This window comes from Micropterus dolomieu, linkage group LG03 (genome assembly GCF_021292245.1).
Source record: "Micropterus dolomieu isolate WLL.071019.BEF.003 ecotype Adirondacks linkage group LG03, ASM2129224v1, whole genome shotgun sequence".
In the NCBI taxonomy this organism is placed as follows: domain Eukaryota; kingdom Metazoa; phylum Chordata; class Actinopteri; order Centrarchiformes; family Centrarchidae; genus Micropterus; species Micropterus dolomieu.
Window position 1 is genome coordinate 8559889 of NC_060152.1, and position 22820 is coordinate 8582708.

Genomic DNA, 22820 nt, shown 5'->3' on the forward strand with positions numbered 1-22820 from the left:
CGGAAAAAGGAATTCATTGTCAATAATGTGGCAAATTGTCCGAGGGATACGCCAGTTGCACCATAAATTAGGAGGAGAGACTGTACAGCAAGGCACTTAAGCAGAAACATCTGATTCATGGTGTCTGCTCAGGATTATGAAATGGACAGTGACGCATAGCTGTGCGTGCTTGAAAAACAGCAGCTAAGTTTGCTAATGGTGAATGTGGTCGTTTTTACTTACTGACGAATGAGGTGCAGCCATGGAAACTGATATGGTGTAAATTCAGCTATTTTATTAAGTCGCAGCACATATGGTGGCAGAAGTAGGATCACACTGAAGTGTATAGTGTGTGTGTGTGTGTGTGTGTGTGTGTGTATATATATATATATATATATATATATATATATATATAAAATGTAAAATCATGAATCAAGTGTTTGTGTCTTGAAATTGCATAGTGTAAAAAGATTTCTGTCAATTGCCTCTGTATCTCTGTCTTTACTCAAGTTCACCTGAAGGAAAACTATTTGAAAACTTGTAATTACAGCACAAACTCTCTGAAGCTCTGACTTGGTAGTGTTTTATTCTAAAGGAAACAGAGTTCTGTGTTTTGTAGTTAAACTTTTGGATTGGATAGTCTTAACACCCATTATTGAACGGCTTTAAAAATACCCTCACCATTTGGCTGCTGTCCAGCTGATAACACTTGCCTAATATGGCCTTTATCTAGTCTTCATTAGGCAATTTAAGATGGCATGATATTATCAAATAGTAAATGCCTGCAGCCTTTCTTCATAGCATGACATTAGGCATTACAGGGCAAAATTTAGCAATGAAAGAGTTTGCTCTGTTCACATCTGAGCTAAATTTGTATCTATGTCTTTTTTTTTGTCTCCAGTACGGCCAGTAACTCTCCACGCAGCACCCCCGGCAGCTCTCCCTCCCTGCGGCGCAGGGTCCTTGGGGGTGGCAGGGCCAGTGAGATCGAGGGAGGAGGAGAGAAGACCAGTGGTGGAGGAGGAGGTTCAGATAGCCCCCTGCCCTCCATACCTTCTGCTTCCTCCCTCACATCCGCCTACCCTCTTGCTTCTCGCCACTTCAGCCGCAATGCCAAGGTAACTCTGATTATCCACTTATCAAGGTCATCGTTACAGATGGGTGCTAAGCTTGAATGCTTAAACTACTGCTCCCCAAGAGGTCTGTAGATATGAAGACATGGAGAGATGAGGCTAAAGGCAAGAACTTAATATCAGTGATCCAGTTCAGACAAGGTATTGATATGTAAACTTTATGCAGAGTAAAAGACTACAATCTTGTAGCGTGTCCTTATCAAGATAAAAGTTTCATGATTACTTTAAAGAGTGTGATGTAAAACAGCATATAATAATAAGCAAGCAAACCATTGTGCACCATTCTGGCAAGAATTATCTAGGGTTGTGCAGAGGTGTGTCCGTATTTATTTATGCTTTAGAACGTAACTGCCGTGGAAAAATCAGAAAATACTATTTGTCTCTGATTCACTGCTTTCTTCTTAACTTTCTACTAACTTTGCTCCTTCGCTTTCATTCGCTCTCTAGCTCACTCAAGAAGGGAAGGGACTAACTTTGAATTGCGTGTTTACAATCCTACTCATTCTGCCTTTTTTAAAGACCAAAAATATTTCTGGGTGGGAAAATGGCATTCCACTTTCATGCTAGTGAATTCTCATCTACACCAGATATCCTGCAGTGAATGTAAATGTTTGATTTAGCCGTGTGAGCTATTATAATGTTAACTGTTTCTGTAATTTTGTGTGACAGGCTCACAACAGCTTGTTAAACTATTGACTGTTCATTTCAGCTGGGTAGTGAAACGTACCTTTTAAAATGGAGAAGTGGTGATTGTTCTGACACCTTAAGGTTACATAAAACAGGCTTAGCCTAGGGAATAGACTGGCAGAATCACATGCACTCAAATATCAAAGTGGGTTACTTCAACAACACTATGTATGCTGATAGATTTTTCATACCTGTATAAAATCAGTTTGTACTGTAAAGTCTTTATTGTTGCAGATCATTTTGAGTACTGCTCACTACTAAATAATATTCTTTTCTTTACAGAAAATGCAGAGCTGGTACAATGTAAGTACAGTAACATGCATTCGAGGGTGCTTGATTTTCCAGATGCTTTTCTGATTTTCCTTCCAGACAGGTGGAACTAGTTGTTACAGTAAAATGCTAATAATTGGTGTTGAATAATTTTGTGTTTATCCTTTTGGTAAAAAAAAGTGTTTTTCTCACTTGCTTAACCAAATATACAATCCAGCTCACTTCAGAATACTGTGAAGGCTAGTTATGAAGTAAAAACCATGTTCTCCTTTCTCTTTCCTGTCCTTACCCACAGGTTCTCAGTCCTACATACAAACAGCGGAACGAGGATTTTCGTAAACTCTTCAAGAAACTTCCCGATACAGAGCGACTTATAGTTGGTAAGTGGGACACATAAGTGTCAAAGGCATGTTGGCATATGATAAACTCTGTGCTGAGCTTGTGTGGGGAAGCTACACCATTCACTCAAGAAGATTAAATATTCAGCAAAACCCCTCACATAAAATCAACCTCTGGAATTGTTGAAATTGACCTTCTTTTTCTCTCCCCTGGATATTTCCTCAGACTACTCTTGTGCTCTGCAAAAGGACATACTACTTCAGGGTCGCCTTTATCTGTCAGAGAATTGGCTCTGTTTCTACAGTAACATCTTCCGCTGGGAAACCACTGTAAGTCATGCACACACTGTGTACACATATCGCACGCGCGCAGTCAAACACATATCTGTTTAAACCTAGTTAATGTCACACCTGCAATCTGATAAGAAGTCCTTTTAATGCACTTGTATGCAGATCAATATAGATACGCTCAGGCTCTTGGTGAGATAAGAAATACACACTGAAACATACACATGGAAAGTCTCTCTCCTTATCTATTCAGATCACTATCCTGCTGAAAGACGTGACCTCTCTGACCAAAGAGAAGACTGCCAAGCTCATCCCAAACGCCATCCAGATCAGCACTGACAATGAGAAGGTCAGACTCGAGCACAACAATATTTCAAAGAACTGAAGTATTTTAATTTTACTCCATTAAACCAACATAATATTTCTGTTATTAACACATTCTCTATCCTTTTACCGTTTTAAGTTAACTGCTGCTACAAAAACGTGTTTTTGATAGGGTTTACTTTAAATAACCAATTTTGCCAGGGAAGCAGTATGAAATTCCCTGACTCAACTTTGAACTTTACTGACAACGACAAAGAAAACATCCCAACAGAGAAAAAACACCTGTCAAATTTACTGTTAATATTTTCTTTCCTCCTTTTCCTCCCTCCTTCCTGTCCCACTGATGTTCAACCTCTCAGCACTTCTTCACATCTTTCGGAGCAAGGGATCGCAGCTTCATGATGATTTTCCGACTGTGGCAGAACGCACTGTTGGACAAGGTACAACCTCCTCTCCCACCCTCCAGGGGGTTTATGCCGGTGCCTGGTGTGACACAGCTAGTAGTTAAGATCTTAGAATAGAGCACAGTGTCAATAAGTAGGAGAAGGCCACAAACACAAGCTCGGAAGAACAATGTAAATCACTGTAATTTGAATATAGACATTTATTTGGACAGAGTAGGTGCAGAAACACAGCAGCTTAGTATTAAAGCACATGGCAACAGACAGCAAGATGAAACATGTATAGGTGGAACATTACAAGATGTTGACTCATCACTGTCAGGCTATTGACTTACTGTTTAACCTGCAAAAGGCTATCAAACAAATTACTAATTTGCTGCCAAGACCAATCATCAAATGCTATAGTATGATTAAAATCGGTTACATTGTTAACTTCAAACTTACTAATTTTCTGATATGGATGAAATGTGTAAAATGTAGTTTATTGTGAAGCACAATTCCAAAGTCTGACAATAAGAAAAGACCAACATATTGACTATTTGAATGTCATTGGTTCTAAAAGATGCATCTCATGTGATGCATGACCCTTATGGATTTATTCACTGTATTATGCAGGTAGAGAAGTGACTGCATATGTGTAATTTACACTGGGGACCACTTTTTAATATGGCTGCTGTTGTCCCCACCACTTTTTGAAAGAATTTCTAAAAAATGTTCTGAAACATTGCTTGTGACAAATAATGTTTAATAACAAATGAATATGCTGTAAGAAAGTTTATTTGCACAACAAGAATTGAATAGGAATTGCGATGCAATGTAAATATAAAAGAAACAAATCTGTGTTGTTCAAAAAAACTAACCAAAAAACAAAACAAGCTACTGATTTACTGCATTATATAAAAAAAACAAGCTGCTAATTACTGCATTATATTCCAGTATGTTTTCATATTCTGAATTGTCACCTGCTACCTGAATTTTGTGTTCACCATAAATTGGTGTCTCCAGAATGCAGGAAATTAAGTGTTTAATGCTCAAAATCGTCTGGGGGAGGCCCCCCAGGGCCAACAATAGTATGTTTCATCAAATATCTTCTTGTCTTGTTCTTGTGACCCCAAAATTGTGCACCATCACATCTTATGGCCTAAGTGTTTCGTAAACTGAGCCCTTAAATGTCCCCACCACTTTTCAACACAAAATGACGCCCTGGTTGGATGTACTTATTTTTATTGACTTAAATGTCACCTAATCTGTTGTTCAACTCATTAACAGAATTAATTGGTATTCGAGGGGCATTGATAATTAATCACAACTGTCACACTATATTTCACAGATGACACATGAACAGAGGCGTCTCAGACTTCTGATTATGCCTCTCTGTATCGTGTAGTCAGGGGTAGAGCTATAATAAAGTATGGCAATACATTAAAGAATTTCCCCTCGGGGATCAATAAAGTATTTCTGATTTCTGACATCAATGTACAAATCACTCATTTTAGTTTGATACTGATTAACTACTTAACAAGAGTTTTGTGTTTATTTTGCAGTCTCTATCCCCCAAAGAGCTCTGGCACATCGTACACCAGTGCTACGGCACTGAACTGGGCCTCACTAGTGAAGACGACGACTATGTCTCCCCCACCTCCGAACATATGAATGGCCTACTGTGAGTGTGTAAAAACATGCCCTGTATACGGTGCAGTGCATGTTATTTGAGAGTTATATATTGGTGATGTATGTGTGCAGGCATGTTAACACACTTAACAGACTGAAAGAGTAGCTAAGTAGTTTGTGTGAGGGAAATGTGTAATTGGTTATTTCTTTCTGTGTCATTTGTTTACATTTACAATTTCTAAGTAACATTTTTGATGTAATGCTTGTGTCAGCTAGAACAGGAATATGCTCTTCTATTTATTTCTTTTTTCCCCCCTAAATACTATTGATTGTCAAATAAATAAAAACCACTAAGCATCAATAATCATGCTGATTCTGCCTTTGCTAGTGCTGGGAATTTTGTTTACATTAAAACATTTAATCATCAGTTATGTAAATTACTTCCTTACTTAAATTACAAGTTTATTTAAAAAACATAAATACCCCCAGAACAACTGACATTTAGCCTGAGGGGGTATTTTTCTATTTCTTCAGTCTTTAACCAAATAAGTGGATTCTCACTTATTAGGAGGTGTGTGTGTGTGTGTGTGTGTGTGTGTGTGTTTTTGCCTCAAAGTCATTAATTATTAATTTAAGTTTCATGAACCAGTGTTTTTAATGTCAGCTAGCATTAAGTGCCCGGTTGGTTAAAGATTTCCCACTGCTGGCCCTAAATTCTCTAACAAACACTTGGCTCTTTCTCTTTCTTTCTCTCACAGTGTGACTTTCTCTATATGCATCTCTGTCTCACTCACTTCCTCTCCATCCGTTCTCCAGGCCAGGAGACGATTCAGTGTCGGTCACAGATCTACTAGACCTCAGCTCAGTGTCTGTTCCCTCCACGGGCAGCTCTCCCCCTCCGCTGGTGCCCTGCGGTCCAACCAGCTCTCCCTCATCTACCAACCTCGTGGGCTCCTCTCCGCCTTCCACCGCCTCCTGTCTGCCCATAGAGGTGCCTTCCTCATCTGGACAAAGATTCACAACAGAACCCATTGAACTCGTCTCGCCCAGCTTGCTATTATCCTCCATTTCCACCAATGCCTCTGCCCCGGGCTCAGCTACTGCCTCCTTTGTGAGTGTTCTTCTTGACATCCCCACGTACTTAGGCATACAAAATTGCAATAGCTAGTCTTCAGTGCAGTGTGATGCATAGTCTGGTGAAATTCCAGGTCTTTTTTTAAATTATTGCTTCATTAGCAAGACAATTGTTCAAGAATGAGAGACCTGCACCACCTACAACGCTGCCATCATTATGCATATTGGAAAAAATACAGGTTATTCCATACAGCTATAGACTGTACCAAATGCTTAAACAAAGAACCAACTTTCACTTTAATAATCCAAAGTTTCAGTACAGACAGAGAAGATGTATCCTGCTGGTGGTGTTTCAAGATGTCAGCTTGATATTTGTAGACAGCTGGTTAGCTAGTGTTAGCTACATGGCAGGGATGGACTGAATAAAGTAGAATCTACACACTGCTCCAGCGACTCCCATGGCTTCACATCTGATAACCAAAGATAATACCTCATCATTAAACTCAAACCAAGAGCTCAGATCAGTTTTATTTCAGTCTCCCTCTTGTAACTAAAAAGACGTCGTTTGGACAATGTTTATTGCACATAATGTATTATCTCAATTTAAATAGTAAAAATTGGTGTGAAGCTTTAGACATGTAGGATCAATGAATAATTATCTCTATCACTCATGATGTGATTGGTTGCACAGATGGAACATAATTCCTGTCATACAGGAGATTATAAGTTAATATTTTTGAGTGAGCAGGATCATCGTGCAGCTGTAGAGTGTAGTTAGAATGTGAGTTATTTTTTAATAGTCAGCACATAGGCTGACCATGTTAGACTGTGATCTTACAATCATGCTTCTTAATCTGTCTTTTAAAGCTTCAGCTATATTTTTCATCTTCAGTTGCTGGTCCCTGTGTTTTGTCCCCGTCAGATTTAAAGCTAATCAAATATATTTAAATTAAAATTTAGGCTACAGCTTAATACACAGTCAGAATCCACCACTTTATCACCCATTAAGGAAATGTAAGTCTGGTAAATGATAGTTAATGGACAACAGAGGAAAAAAGCTTACTTACTGACACTTTTCCTACACTCAAGCTGTTTGTTCTGTAGATAAATGTGCGCAGTTTTTATTTACTTGTTGCCATGGTGAATCAGACTATCGGCGCTCCATTGATGATGGCTTTTTTTAAATCCCCACGCACAAATTTAACTCATTGAAACATAGTGAGGGCTGATTGAACTGACTCTGACCAGCTGTTCTGGAACTGAAAACTCTGTGTTTTCCACCTCAGAGTTCATCAACTCATAGTTCAAGGTTTGGCTCAGAGTTTGTTAAACTTGCTTCTGACACAGGGTCCTGGTGGAATCTGTGTTTGTGTAATGTCAGTGTGTTAACAAGTAAATCATTTGTACGCTTGCAACATATACAGCATGTCCAGTACAAGCTGGCATTATTAGTGCTTAGTCATTTCATTTTAACACTCAAATTGATGTACTACTTTAATCTGTCTGCTGGAGTTGTTCTCCTCAATCATCTATTCACTCGCTCTTGAAACACTGCTGACATGATCCTTCTAGAATATCTCTGTCTTGTAAAACCCTGATCCAAATCCTGTCTATACATGTGATTTTTTTTATTTTTTATTAACTGGATTCAAATTACTGTAGTGTTTGGAACAGTCACAAAATAAATATAGGGCAACACAGCTTCTGTGCTTCAATAAAGGCAAACATAATGCATTTAATTTACATTTAAAAAAGCAATTATTATTAATTAAAACATAATAAAATGCAGTAAAATATAATACAAATAGACAAAACATTCTTGACAGGAAATACAGGCTGTATATAGGTAAGATAAGTGTTAAGAAATTTTTTGATTAGTCCTGTGTCCAATCAGTTCTGCTCAAAAACAGCTGCTGTGCTCGTTTCCCTGGCAGATCAAGACAAAGCCAAACTGAAGGGAATAAATGGAGTGCTGTGTTGACTGTGTGTCAGTCTCAGATTAATTGCACGGTTGCAGTGGTATGTCTGCTCAGGCCGCATCAACACGAGGTCAGCTCAGCTGAGGCCTCTTTACTCTCAAGTCATATGACAATGGGGTGATTTCCCTACAAACCTCTTGCTAACTCTGGTGCACTTTTTCCCCCCTAACTGCATCAGAGTCTGGAAGAGGGAGGGGACAGCCTGTCCGAGTCAGCCAATCACATGCTGCCCCCGCAAACCACCTCTCTGGGAAACCTCTCCTCATTGGACATCACCAACGATGATGAGCTGCCCACAGACCCCAGCAACTCCTCCGACACGCAAGAAGAGAGTGAGTGTTTTATTTGGGTGAACAGACCACAACAAGAACCCAGTAGAGATGGGGAAAGTGTACATTTTTATGAATATTAGATTAGAGGACATATATTTTATTTCACTTTTTGTTTTGTTTAATGATATACAGTGTGAACTAAAAATCAGTGAAAACACTTCGCTTAGTTGTTCTGAACTTGCAGCCAAGGTACCATAAGGGCAAGGCTTTTAAAAATCAACCACATGGGAATGGGGTTGCAGATTCAGTGTCAGGAATCATTGCAACTTAAAACTTATTTTGATAAACTCTCATGGGATGTCTTTTATGCTTTTATACTATTTTTAAAGGCTGGTCTTCTATTTGTGGTGTCTTCTGAATTTACTGTGCTCATTTAAGGTTGTTCAGCTTTACTGTGAAATAATTTTGTCTTTATGAAAGTGCTAAAGTTTAGTATTTTCCCTTTCTTCGCTTCTCTGTGAACAACACATTCCCTTCTGCTTGATTGCTTCCACCTCTTCTTCCTACCACGTCAACAGTAATTGTAGGGAAGCTTTTTCAAACACTAACATGGAGCGATTTACTGCTCTGTGTGTGAATCTGCCCTGAACTAAATCAAAAATGCTCAGTAGGCCATCACCCATTCAGGAATATGCAAAGACACAACCGCATCTGGGTTTCCCCTGAATTAATTTGCATTAAAATCCGTATCACAGCTGGAGGAAGTGTGATTATTAAAATGTAAAATTTACCTATATTACCAACATATATACATAAGTATGTACTCAGAGATAAGTTTAACATTACATTTGGAGGCATTTTTAGAACAGGAATCTGCACGAGATTCACAACTCGGAACATAACAGGGATCTTAAACCACAGCTAAAATATAGTGTGTACTAAATTAACCAGAAATGGGAACTGAAACACAATCTAAAGAAAAGTGAATCTTTTCTGTCTTTCATCCTGACCTTCAGGTGAAGTGGAGTCGTTCTGCGCTGACCTGAGCGGGCGGCTACACATCAACACGGCCGTCCGCATGAGTGTAGACAAGCTGCACGACCTGATCTTCTCTGCTGACACACACTTTATCCAGCACCTCTTCTCCCAGCGACACTTTACTGGTGGGTTAAACACAAATATGATGGTCAAAACTGTGTAACTGCTTGTACACAGTTGGTATGTAAGAATACAGGTTTTCTCTAGGGTTACACAATTGCCTTTGATTTTTAATGATGGATTATTAAGGCACTTTTTGTTTTTATTGGCTCATTGAACCCATGTTTGAGTTCTTTCTCATGCTGTGAAACTGTGACTTTGACTTTGACATTGCCCAGAATGCATTTCAGCATTAACTTATTGCATAATATAAAACGCAAGAGAGCAAGTTTTTCCTGTTAAGACAGTGACAGTTATGACCTGGTATTTGTTGTTGCTCTGCTACTTACTGGACTATTGAGGCTACTGTCTCATTCATTCTTTGTCTGGCACTTTAAACGGAAGTTTGCCGTTGGTGCTGTTGATATTGTGCCATTTTTCTGCCACTAAGCTCAGCAGTAGGTAGCACTGCATCTATTTGTGTTGTTTCCACAGTGTTAATTATACTTAGTTCACACCTGCAAACATGTCATCATCTACATTTTCTTAAACTGTGGTTTCTGGTGATGTTTTGTTGCTCTAAAGCAGCTGTTTGGGTCCAGCTGATAACTTCAAAAGTAGTAGTAGAAGTAGCAGTAGCTTTATTTGTAGAGCACTTTTCAGTACAGGTAACAAAATGTAACAACAACAATCAAATCAGCAAAAACAAGTCAGGATAAAATGACACCTATAAATAAGAATAGGCCTCACACAGTGGTTTACGACAGTCATTATATAAAACAAACCTTCAATATGCAAATAAGCAAAAAATAAAAATGGGCATCACACAGTAAAAGCCTTTTTTGTTATAATGTATCTTAAGAAGTTAGATAAAACCAGTAACGGACTGCGAGCTGTACCCCCCAAAACCCAAAGATATGCTGTAGCCCACTGTATTGTGCCACTAATGAGGGTGCCACACTGGCTGTTTACGCTGTGTTAATCACTCTCCATCATTGCTCTATCTTTTCTTTACCACATTTTCAGGCCCTGCTTTGACACTGTACAACTATTATTTTAGTTGATAGACAGACAGATAATCGAGATCATCTTTGCAGAAATGCAGTTTGTATTTTGGAAGTGCCTCTGTAGTGGTTTAAAAGAGGACAGCGGTGGACCTGTGGAGTTGATTTGGTCAGTGCCTACCCCAGTTGGAGGCCCTGCCCGCTTGGGAACATTGTGTAGCTCTAATTGGGGCATTTCTTTCTTCTCTCTCTTTTTTTTTTTTTTCTTATGAAGGAGCGTGGATTGACCTCTCTTTTTCCGCCTCTCTCTTTCTTCAACCCCTCTGAATCACATGGTCTCTATCCTTTTCATTTACAAATTGTCAACCTCTCCTTGGCTTTCTCTCTCTCATTTTCACAAAATCTCTTGGGACTTTTTGTTCTCTCTTGAGTTGCTCATGTTCTCCGTTTCTTTTCTCTCTCTCTCTCTCACTCTGTCTCTCACTCACTCACAGACCTGTCGGTAGGTGAATGGCAGCAGGACAGCAGCAGTGGGAATACCAGCCGTGTGCTTAGCTACACCATCGCCCTCAACAACCCCCTCGGCCCCAAGACCGCCCCTGTGGTGGAGACGCAGGTCAGTCCATGACAAACGCCTGCCATTTTTCGTTTAGTTATTTAGCCCTTTTGCACACAGGCTTTGCTAATGGCAAATAACCAGACAGAAACACTATGCTTATTTAGCTGGAACTTGAGTGAAACTATTATTTAAGTTGTATGTAATGTGTCTTGGGGATCTTTAAATTTTAGCTTTGTAATGGTTGGAGTTTCAGGCCCAGTTAGGGGTTCCAGTGCAGATGTCAGTTACTGAAAGTGATAATGTATTGTAACAAAAACCACTAATCTTACGCCTCATGAAAACAAATCAAGAATTTATTACATAATTTGGAAATAAATGTTACATCTGCTCAGACCTATATCTTTACAAGTCCTTCAGTTTTGTCATGACAACATTTTGTCAGACATTTTAAATCATTCAGAATTAATTAATCAGTCTTTGTAGCACTTGTGTTAAAGTGCAAAAACTTACTGTTGAAATGTTGTGTTGTACTTTTTCCTTTTTATACTGAATACAAAACATAAATCCTCAGAAACCCACAGAGAATGAAGGCCGGGTTATGCTAGAAAAGAAATGGTTTGTATGACATTCTGTCAGACCATGTCAGAAATCAAAACTCCAAATGGCCACACAGGAGGGCGAAGTGAAAAGCCACCTGAAGGGAGGAGACGTGAAATTGTTTATTGTTAGACGTGATATATAGTCATAGTGTTGCACTCGGTTGTTTACATGAAAAGTGAAAGAAAAATAATGGGGTGGAAAAAAGAGCTTGAGAGAGAAGTTCAAACCCTGCTTACTTTCTCACATCCACACAGCTGCCCAATCATAGCATGAAGCGACAGTGAATATTAGATTATTGGTTTCAGAAAGCTGGAAATTGTTGGACACAGCCCCCACACAAAGGTAACTAATAAGTTTGCATACTATTACATACCTCCCCTTTTCTTCCTGCTTCCAGACATTGCATAAAAGCAGCACCAAGGGCGAGTGCTTTGTGGTGGACTCGGAGGTCATCACTTCAGGCATCCCCTACCAGGACTACTTCTACACTGTCCACAGATACTGCCTCACCTCCATCAACAAACACAAGAGCCGGCTCAGGTAGGTTTGTAGTTGTTTTATTCATTTATATCCATCTAGGTGGGATTTTCTTTAACTTTGGGATCACCCATTGACTGTAAAACAGTTTTTACAATACTTTCATGTTGGATTTGCTGCTCTCCTATGAGAGCTTATCGGATTTCATGACAGATCCTGTTACTGTTTCATGATGATAAATGTACAACTTTGACTCAAAGTTACAATTTATGTTTAGATACAACAGTTAATAACGGTTTCATCCTTGATTTTGATAAAGGATGAAGAAGGGACCTGACACATGACTTCAACTAATGATTTTTAATAAACATCATCTAAGCATAAACAGCTGCATCACATTAAAGCCAGTAAGATTAGTGGTGTAAAAAGGGGAATAGGATGAGTGGGGAAATATATGTGGTACTGTTCTGAGGTGCTAAAGGAACCCTAAATATAAACCAAAAAGCATTGAAAGGGCAGCAAACACTGACTTATCGTATTAACCTGAGCAGCTGCTTAGAAAAGCAGTGAGTTTTCCACTTGCCTTGTCTCCTGCAAAGGGAAACACGACACAAAAATCCAAACAGAGCAGAGAAAGCACCGCCAAGTTTGATCACCTCTTTACATTTGATCTATAGGATCCTTGTTTACACGTGTGCTCTCGGTTTGCAGCAAAATAGATGATGCAACCTGTCTTGAGTGGGTAAGTCCCTCAGCCTGGGGACCAGAAAGTCTCGCTGGTATGAAATGTCCCATCAGAGCCTTCTCTTGCTGTTTTCGTAGGATGTCCCTTGCTGCTTTTGTGATACTTGAAAAAAGCTAGTTTGAACACTGAACAGCTACTGATGATGTTGCTTATTTATTTTTTTTTTTTTCTTCTCCAGACATTATTTGCCAAACATATTGTATTTGATTTGATGACACATCAGCATGTTTCCAGTACAAGTACAAAAAGGTTTAAATATCATTGGCACAAGTCTTGGCATCATTCTCACACAGAGGAAGAAAAAGAAAATACAGACACAATCGTTTTTCCACTCACAGTAGCCTCAATAGACTGTTATGAAATATGGCCGCAAGATATGGCTCATTTAAATAAGGGCTTTCACTGGCTTCCTGTCTGCTTCTCAATATCCGTAACTGTCTCACTAGTTGCCTTTTTTTAATTAATAATCTGAATAGAATCCAAAATGGAATAAACTGGCTCTACTCAAACTATTATTTTAGCCAAAATTGATACTTTGTTTATAAAGCTAATAATGGAAAAGGCTGTTAACCTTTATAGAATTACTTAAAACAATAAATTTGACCTGGAAAGACAAACCACTATCAGTTCTACTGTTTGTCATTTACAGCATCTCTCTAGCACTTTGTTAGAGTGGTGTGTCTTTCTCCCCAAAAAAGCACCTTTGGAACATGGAAACACGATGTCTTAGCCATAAAGTTTACTTAAGCCCTCATGTAAAAACTTGGATTGATCAGTTTCAAAGAAAATTAGGAAAGCAGGAACCACCTCAAGTTCCCGCTCGTTATGACGCTCAGGTTCAAAGTCATAGGAAATGTATGATATAATTAACTGAGAACTGTTCTGATTAATTTTAGATCAATATTCATAGTTTTCAGTCACGTGACATGCGTGGTGACCTGGACGGCAAAACAACAGACCAACATAGCGGCTCACACCATGACTGCCCCGTAGAGACGCCTGAAAAACAGTCAAATTTTATTTGGATCACCTTTCAACTTAAGAAAAAGAAATATATGAACACAAACGGCAAGTGTCGGGAACCTTGTGGGAACATTTTGGCAATGCAAAAGTAACAAACTCAAAGTAACAGTGTATCACTTGCTTATTGGTTGGCAGGCAGCAGAAAATAACGTCTTTTTTGCCCTCCAAGGAGCGTTTTCCCTGCAATGTGATGTGACGTGAAAACTTTTATTAAATTGTCTGTCAGTGTATGTTTTAAACAGGATTTGTTTGCCTTTTCTCTGCCCAGAGTTTCCTCAGACATCTGCTACAGGAAGCAGCCGTGGAGCCTGGTGAAAGCATTGATTGAAAAGAACACCTGGAGCGGCATTGAAGAGTATTACAGACACATGGGTGAGTCACATGGTTGGCCAATTCCAGTGTATCTCTGTGTACACAGTCTGTGGAAACCAAATTGACCTATTCAGGCAATTTTCTCTTTTGTGCGTAACCAAACAAAAGCAAAGTGAAACTGCATGAGCAGGGAATATTTGATATGAAAGCCCAAATGCACAGTTTCATGTTGCAGATCATATAACACAAGAGGGCTACTTATTGTCCTATTTGTGTGTTTTAGCCTCAATATATTTGCCAGCATCATGTATCTGTTAATAATGCTTTTGAGAGTGACTCTTAGTTCTTTGTTTTTAGATCAAGGAATGATTTTCACCATCTATACAAAACATTTTTTTTCAATGGCTTGCTTTGTATTTAGCAAAAGAAAATGTAGTTTGCTTATTGTTACCTTGTTTGTGCTTCACTGTGCAGAATCATGTATGTGCGAGTTTGATGTTAGAAGGCTGTGTTGACATTCATCTGTTGAAGGAGGAAGGTTTATCTGTGCTCATCTTCAATCTGAGTTAATACATGTACCTACGACTTTGAAATCAGAACTTGTTAGGAAACCACTTGTGATCCAATATGCAATTTATGCAAGTGTGATGTTGAAATTTGAAACAGTCGGCGCACGTACACTGAGAATTGACTTTTTACTGAAGTAGGAGACATCTTGTGTCCAGGCGTCAAACATTTGAAAAACATTTTTTAATGTGTCCTAACATGTCACTACTTTTCCCACATAATATGCACACATAATTCATCTAAAATGTTTCTTAAATGATGTCTGGTCAAAGGATAAAATACCACGTATTCAGTACCAGTGTTTGGTTGTTACAGGTTTTGATACTTAAGTGCTTCTGGCACAATTTAGTTGGTGTATTCTGATTGGCCCGTCTGTCCCTGTCTCTGTTCCTCCACCTTACCCTCCTGGATTGTACTTTAATTACTCCGTCTCTTTACTTTCCCCCCAAATGCAGAGAATGAGGTGTGCAAGCTGGAGACGCTATTGCAGACTGACGTTTCCGTGGTAACCACAGGTGAAGCGGTGGGGGCCGACGCTGCCAAGACCCCGCCGGCCCTGCGCCGCCGCAAACGTGCTTGCTCTCGGCGGCAGGGCGAGAAGGAGAGAGAGAGGGAGGGAGGAGGCATGGGCACAGGAGACCGAGGGGACAGAGGAGTCGGAGAGGAGAGGGACAGGAGAGACACCAGTAAGTCCGCCAGGATGCAGTTGTAGAAATGTTTTGAGTTGCTGCTGGAATTCCAATCCTTGCCACCGCCACCGACGTGACGGGGTCATTGACAGAAAGCCTGAATCCATCTTCTGTGCCATAGAACCCTCTGGTGGTTCTCTTTGGAGCTACATGACAGAAACATCAGCCTTCGGTCACTGAACATTTTACTGGGATCTTTTTGCTGTTTATGAACTGAAACGATAGTATTTTTAGTGGCTGTAAACATTCTAATTTTGATAACCTCTGTTAGAAATTTACACGGTGGGAACCTTGATCACTGAAAAAGTTTAGCCTTTTATTTTTATTCATTTTTTTTTAGGTGCTCCGTATATCAAGCTGGGAGAGCGCTCACGTGGTGGAGGACCCAACAGTATATCCACTATCCTCCTCATCGTCAGCTTCATGTAAGTTAAAGTGTGCTTGTGCGGTGTGTTTGTGGCATTGTGTCCATGAATAACCGCTGACTTTCTGAATCCCTGTTTTCAGCTTCCCTTCAGGCTATTTTTACTCAAGATCATTTGCAGCATGTTTTATCTTTTACTGCACACTGATCATATGAATCTTGTGTTATGTTCACTAGTCATCTCACAAACAATGAGTTACTCATTAACGAAGATAAATAGACTTTCTCTAAATAGAGAGTGGTTGTGAGATGTTATGTAAGAAAAGGATTTTCTGAGTGTGCAATTATAAAATGGATTTTAGTGCAGTCTACACAGAGAAGCAGCTGTGTGTCATTGCATGTGGACCTCCTTCTTAGTAATACAGTAAGTCCTTTCCTATTTTGTGTAATATAGATGGATTTTAGTGGTTCTTTCCTGATCAAATCCACGGTTTGATTGTATATCTAATTATATTTGCTTCCTGCTGTCTTGGTTCTATCCTGTCTGAATGCTCCCTCATTCAGACACTATCTTCTGCATACTAACAGCCTCACAATGCCTTTCTTGCCATTTCTCTTCTTTTCCCTTCCTTTCTGCAATACTTCTTGAGCATAGGATCTGTATCAGGTTCGTATGAGAGGCTTTGATTTTATACCACTGGCTACATAAAAAAAGAACTATGTAAATGATACAGGAAAAATCCACCCTTTGTATTTTTAACAAAAATTCAACTGCCTGAGGTATTTTTAAGTAATTTGTTTTTAACAAACCTCTAAAGGACTTGACAGAGGTTTGCTAACGACACACACACCAACTCCATGTATGTACGTGTGACACTCTATGCGTTCATGCTGCCATTTTGCTTTTGTATTTCATCCAAAAGCACCTTTTCACACCTGTAGTTCAGTTTTTTTTGGTCCGGAACAAGAAACATATTTAATTGTTGCCTCTTTTAGTTCTGATCTGCTTCATGTTCGCACTGAGAAACGAAACCGATTCCATCGACTGACTGAGTCATGCAGCACTTTACTGTGTCTAATAGTTTTCATTTATCATCTTTAGAGTTTACGAAAAAATAACTCATTATGAGCATTATTAATCGAGACTGCAACCTAACCTCATTTTATCAATATTGAGGACAGTTACTGTGTGGTCACTACATTTCATGTCATATTAAATGAGGGTGAGCCAAAGCTCAACATAGGTCTGTTTTAATCCTTTTTACCTTCTGATTGTTCAGGGAAAATCCCCACACTGATGAGCTGATGCACATCTGTATTACCATTGTTATTTACATAAATATAGATCGCTTTGTTGACAGTTCATGACCAGATATCTGCTGTCATAAAATCCTGTGGTCCACTTGTAATTGGACCCTCCTTTTCATTCATTTCATTCACCATCTGGTTGTTAGCACCAGAGTTTGATTGACAGTTGTCACAAACTGGGCAAATGAACCAGAGTTTGTATGAACTCAGTCGAACAGCTTTGGTGTGGAAGCACCATCATGCTGTTGTGTAGAGTAAGGGAAAGTGTTTTTGGTCAGCATACTTTTCCTCTACCTGATTTATGTACTACCAGTTCAGTTAAACATCTCCTACATTTCCCAGAATGACTTTCAACAACCTTTTTAAAGAATAGGACGTGACTAGTTTTCATCTGTGGGCTGAACGTGACGACGCTGAAATGAGCAGCTATAGCAGAGCAAGAAAAGGGTTAGCAGCCTTTCCTCAACACACAACATGGTTTGTGGCTGCATTGCATTCTGGTCTATGGTAGCTACCCCCAACGGAGAAATTGCTGCATGTCAGTAATGTGTGATTCTTGACAACAGTAGTCCTTTTTCAGGCATTAAACTGGAAATATTGCATGTCTTCTACTTTTGAGCAGTTATCAATAGGAGCAAAAAATCTGCACAGAAATAGTTTAACAGTAATAGTTGTTTACATCACTGACATTTGTGTCAGGGTGGATTTTTCCTGCAATAAACTTGCATCGTGTTTTGAATAGGTGCTGGGTTGTGTGACACAACACTGAAGGATTTGTGCCTGTTATTTTTTTTTTTGCGATGAGTATTAGCATTTTGCTGTTGATGTCCTACTGATGTTCTCTTAGTGATTTGTTGAAGCATTTTCACTGTTTTTGAGCTTTTTCACACCAGTCAGTAAATTATGACAATTCTCTCTCTGTTCCTTTCAGTCTGGTGGTGCTAGTGGCTCTCAACATGCTGCTGTTCTACAAGCTGTACGCTCTGGAAAGGGCGGCCCATACACTGGAGACATGGCACTCCTACTCTGTTGCTGACAGGTAAACACACCACACTGTTTTTCATACAAATAGAGACTCTATTATGGTGTTAATTGGCGTAAGGTTCTTCTTGTGGGATCTGAGGTGTGAAATATCCCTCACAGTTTTAAGTTACTGCATAGCAACAAATCATCTCTTGCTTTTTGTGAAGTAAATGCAGTGGAAACTGCTTATGGTCATCACATTTATAAGCGGTTGATTATTATAACCACATTTTAAGACAGTTTATGCTACAGACAGACAACTTGTTTGTAACATTTGCTAATTGCCAAGCTAACATTAGCTGTGCTTGTATAAAACATGCAGGATGACCGACTGAGGACAGAGCAGACTAAATGAACCCTTTCTACATGTTTACCTTACAGACAGGTGTACTGATAAAGTATTGTCTTCTTACTCGTGAAGGTTTTATTGCACATAACGAGCGGAGCTGTTGGCAACTCGTAGTTTGGAGCTAACTTAACTTCACCGTCTCCACAGCGACAGAGCGGCGTCTGCGTCTCTCTCTGCAGGGCGCTCTGTGTGTGTGTGTGTGTGTGTGCGCGCGCGACAGAGAGCAGCAGAGGCTGCAGCCTGATAAACAGTCCCAGGCCTGTTTTAATACCAAGTTTCGGTGCCAACAATAAATAAACATTAGTTTTCTTATCCATTGTGTTTCAAGATAATTCAGATTAGACTCTCGAGACATAACTACATTATAGGACCCACTAGTCTCGATAGCAGTATTGATAAGCTCAGACCATATTGATTTTCGGGTTTTGGAATTTTGGAACCGGGTCCTTTTTAGAACCGGGTCTTGATCCCCATCCACTAATGTTGCTCCATATGTGCTGGATGTGTAAAGAGATTTTACAGCTTGTTTCTGCTGCCCCTGGTGGTCCACAAAATCCCAAATTGCAGGTTTAAAAAATACGACCATACTACTACATACATACTTACTGACCCTGCACTTGTCTTCTTCTCCTTTTTCCTCCTCCACCCCTTTCTCCTCTCCTCTTTTTTTCTCTCCTCAGTCCTTTGCCTCAGACAGCTGGAGAGTGGGCTCAGGTCTTGCAGCTTCAGAGGCAGTTTCACCAGGCTCAGCTCAGCAAGTGGCAGCAGATCCTGCAGTCCTCGGTCACACTTCTCGACCAGGTAGGTGTGTGTGTGTGTGTGTGTGTGTGTGTGTTTACTGTGAAGTTAAATGCTGGTAGTGCACGTCTGCAGGAACCAGTTAGAAAGAAATCTCATGCAACTGCTTGTGGTCATAATGTGATACATTCTCTCTGCATTATATAATCCAGTATATCTGACCTGACCTCTCTTTCTCACCACCCCATCCATGTTAATCTCCCAGATGAAGCAGTCTTTAGAAAAGCTCCACCGGGGCATCGTGGTCCCGGAGGTACAGCAGGACCCACCCGATGACACCCTCACAGAGTCCCTGACTGACGCCTGAGCCCTGCCTCTTCTGGTCAGCACCCCCCACCCTGTGACTGTCTCACATCTCTGGTAGAAAAGAGGGGCCTGGTCAACTTGGATCAGGACACAATATGCTATTCCCTCATTTCCAAATCGAAAACCAGGAATGGGACATGTAGGGGGCACTACCTACCTAGGGGATTACCTACAACTCTCCTCGCCTGACTGACTTGAAATGGCCACGTTCGCCTTCAGCCTCAACCAGTAATAACTTCAATGAACTCATTCAGACTGGAAGCTATCAGGACCACAGCAATAATTTACCTACAGTTCCTCTATATTTAGTGTATGAAAACAGGCCACTGGTGGGCCGATTCAGACCATCCACTCCACAAGAATCATAGACATTTCAAAATGGCCAACTGTGTTTCAGAATAACTTGACCTCCTTAATTTTCAGAACCCCACCCCCATTATATGACTATCACAGACTTCAGCTCTTCTTCTGACAGGCAACATTTTATAGGTGCAATGGGAAGGGATCAATGATTGTGGAAAGTGGTCGCTCTTCCACTTAGTCCTGGGAACAGTTAGATACCTTTTGCCTCCAGTGAACGCCTGCTGAAACAAAATGGGGGGGGGACACCACCTGCTGTGTGGATGAGACAAACACCCAGAAGGAGAGGGGAGAGTGCCGTCCCCAGCAGGGCGCCTCTCTCGCTCTTTCTGATCTGACAGGGATTTGTTCGTCCATGTCAGAAAGGGGATGAGGGACATTACAACCCCAGACACTTTAGTTTTCACCCTTATTTTTAGATATAAATTATACATTGGAAGATAAACACCCTCCCACTCCTCCCAGTCCTGCCTGGGTTTTATCTTTTTTCAAAATTCCTGTCTTGGGTTGGTTGTTAAGACAGCAAGCTGCATCTGACTGTTACAGTATTTATAATTACCAATGACTTTTGATCTGAAGTCCTGTCCTGCTCCTTAAGAAGTCATTGGGTGGGTGTTTTGTGCTCTGAATTGCTGTTGCAGTGCGGACCAAGAGGAGCAACACGAGAAGCATTACTGTCACAGCAATAACGACAATTGTGATTCTAGTACTTTTTGAATGTTTCAAAGTAGTATATAATAATAATGATAATAATAATGATAATAATAATGTGTTGTGCGTGTGTAGAGGCAGTGAAAAAATCAAGCAAGGAAGACTTGACAGATGCGTGCGTGTGTGTTCATGAGGCGTCCTCAATGTTACATTTTCAGATGTTAAATTTTCATATTAGCGTTTCAAGAGTTTGTTTTTGGAGATTTCTCTTTCACGTTTGGTTGCTCACTCTTTGTATCACAGAGCCAGACTTTAACAGTTTAGGATTTACCATAGACTTGATCAGGTAGAAACCTTAATATCAGAACAGTCAGCTACTTCGTTGTCCAACTGGGCCGGTGTTTCAAAACAAAAGGACCAACCAGAATTTTGTAGGCTTGTGTGAAGAAAAAGGGAATCGGTTTCCTCAGTATTGTTTTTTTTGTGTTTGTAAGATTAATTTGACTCACTGTTTTTATTCAGTTCTTTTTTTCTTTTTTTTCTTTCGTTTTCTATCTTTATTATTTTGTCGTCTTTATTTGTTGCTTATTTTGCCAGTCCTCTCCATCCACTGGATTCAGGCCTCTTCTGATGATGTGAAAACATCTCACCCATCTGTTCTCCCTCTTTGTTTTTGTTTTTCTTCTTCTCATCACTCAAACCCACTCTTCCTCTCTTTCCTTTATGTGCTCTTCCCCTTAGCCCCACTCTCTCTCTCTCTCTGTCTCTCTCTCTCTGTCTGTGTGTGTTTCATTGAAAATGGCGGCTACAGAAGCATGTTGACCATGCTGTGCGTGGCCATCCGTGGATGACAAAAGGGTGTAATATTTATTTAGGGAGGGAGGGGTTGGATGGGGGTGGTGTCTGTGGTAGATTGAGAGAGCGAGAGAGAGAGCTGTATGAGGAGCAGGGATGAGAATGTACTGTAAAGATGTGATTGTACACCACACCATGGAGAGAAATGAAAAGTTCTAAAAGATGCAACAACTCCTTGCTCATCTTTGAGTCTGTGTGTGTTTTTACTTGAAAATATTTGGGAAAAATGTATTTATTTTCACTACTGATCTAGCTGTCTGTTATTAGGTCCAATAAAGGTCAGTAAATGGTTAACAAAAATGGCCATCACAATATCCCAAAGCACAAGTTGACATTATTTAAATTGGTTGTTTTGTCCAACAGTCTAAAACCCCCAAATATTCACTTTTATATCAGAGAAGACAAAGGAAAGCCACTGTTCACATTTGAGAAGTTGGAAAAAGTGAGATTCAGCATTTGGATTAAAAAAATACTCAGATTCTTCAGGTAATTCATTGTATCAGGTCTAGTTTCTCTTGAGTCAGTAAAAATCTACTAATAAAAAAGTATAAAAAAAGTATTCCGTTAACAATCATATGACAAAGAAAGGCATCTTTCATTTGAGAAATGTTTGGCATTTCTTCTTTCCTAAACATTCCTAACATTAATTGATTATCAGATTACTTGCTGATCAATTTTCTGTCAGCCAGTTCCACTCTATTTTACTTTAAAGTAAAAAGCCTTTCTTTAAATTAAATCAAGGACGGATATAACATTACTGAGTTCACACAGTGATAAGAGATCTTCTAAGAGCAATTCTCTGTTCAGGAGAATCCAGTCACGAGGTGAAAGTCCCGACTCAGGGATTTGTGCTCGTGCTGAGTTTGCAATTTTCAGCGGTCTTTCAACAGATTGACATTTCTGTGTAGCCTGAAAGTCACAGTGGCTTATCTTATCTTGAAACCAGAGGACACCAGTTTAAATCCCTGAGTCGACTGAGAGAAATTAAATTAAACCCCCTGAACTCAAGCGGCTCTTGTTTAGCAAAGACCAAACTCTTGGATAAGTTAGTAGAACATGCTTGAAAAATACTGAGGACAAAACGTTTGCCACCATCAGTTCATTGCACAGAATGAAAAACCAACTACAACGTTGGGGAATTACAGTAGTAGACATGAAAGTTTGATCAGAGGCACTTAATTGTTTTCATTTTCATGCTGTTACATTATGTCCTGCTCATTTTAAACACTGCACACCAGTGGAAAAACAATCAAAAAAGGTAAGACTGTCCAGCGCAATAGAGGAACATTCAAGAAGTTCAAGCAGAAAGTTTTTGTCCTGAGCTGCAACTTCTACAT

The 22820-nt window shown here is 39.8% G+C and overlaps 1 protein-coding gene across 4 annotated transcripts in view; it reads left to right on the forward strand.

Annotated features, from left to right (window-relative positions):
• Positions 1–21648, forward strand: part of gramd1a (GRAM domain containing 1A) — a 32231-nt gene extending 10583 nt beyond the window's left edge. For all 4 annotated transcript variants that reach the window (XM_046045052.1, XM_046045053.1, XM_046045054.1 and 1 more), the window contains 18 exons: positions 881–1097; positions 2082–2102; positions 2365–2449; positions 2634–2737; positions 2949–3044; positions 3379–3459; positions 4965–5083; positions 5848–6142; positions 8263–8416; positions 9373–9519; positions 10992–11113; positions 12054–12196; positions 14170–14273; positions 15236–15466; positions 15810–15894; positions 18073–18180; positions 19194–19314; positions 19517–21648. In XM_046045052.1, the coding sequence (XP_045901008.1) occupies positions 881–1097; positions 2082–2102; positions 2365–2449; positions 2634–2737; positions 2949–3044; positions 3379–3459; positions 4965–5083; positions 5848–6142; positions 8263–8416; positions 9373–9519; positions 10992–11113; positions 12054–12196; positions 14170–14273; positions 15236–15466; positions 15810–15894; positions 18073–18180; positions 19194–19314; positions 19517–19618 (2335 nt within the window). In that variant the 3' untranslated portion in view covers positions 19619–21648. The remainder of the gene's footprint in view (positions 1–880; positions 1098–2081; positions 2103–2364; positions 2450–2633; positions 2738–2948; positions 3045–3378; positions 3460–4964; positions 5084–5847; positions 6143–8262; positions 8417–9372; positions 9520–10991; positions 11114–12053; positions 12197–14169; positions 14274–15235; positions 15467–15809; positions 15895–18072; positions 18181–19193; positions 19315–19516) is intronic.
• The last annotated feature ends 1172 nt before the right edge of the window (positions 21649–22820 follow it).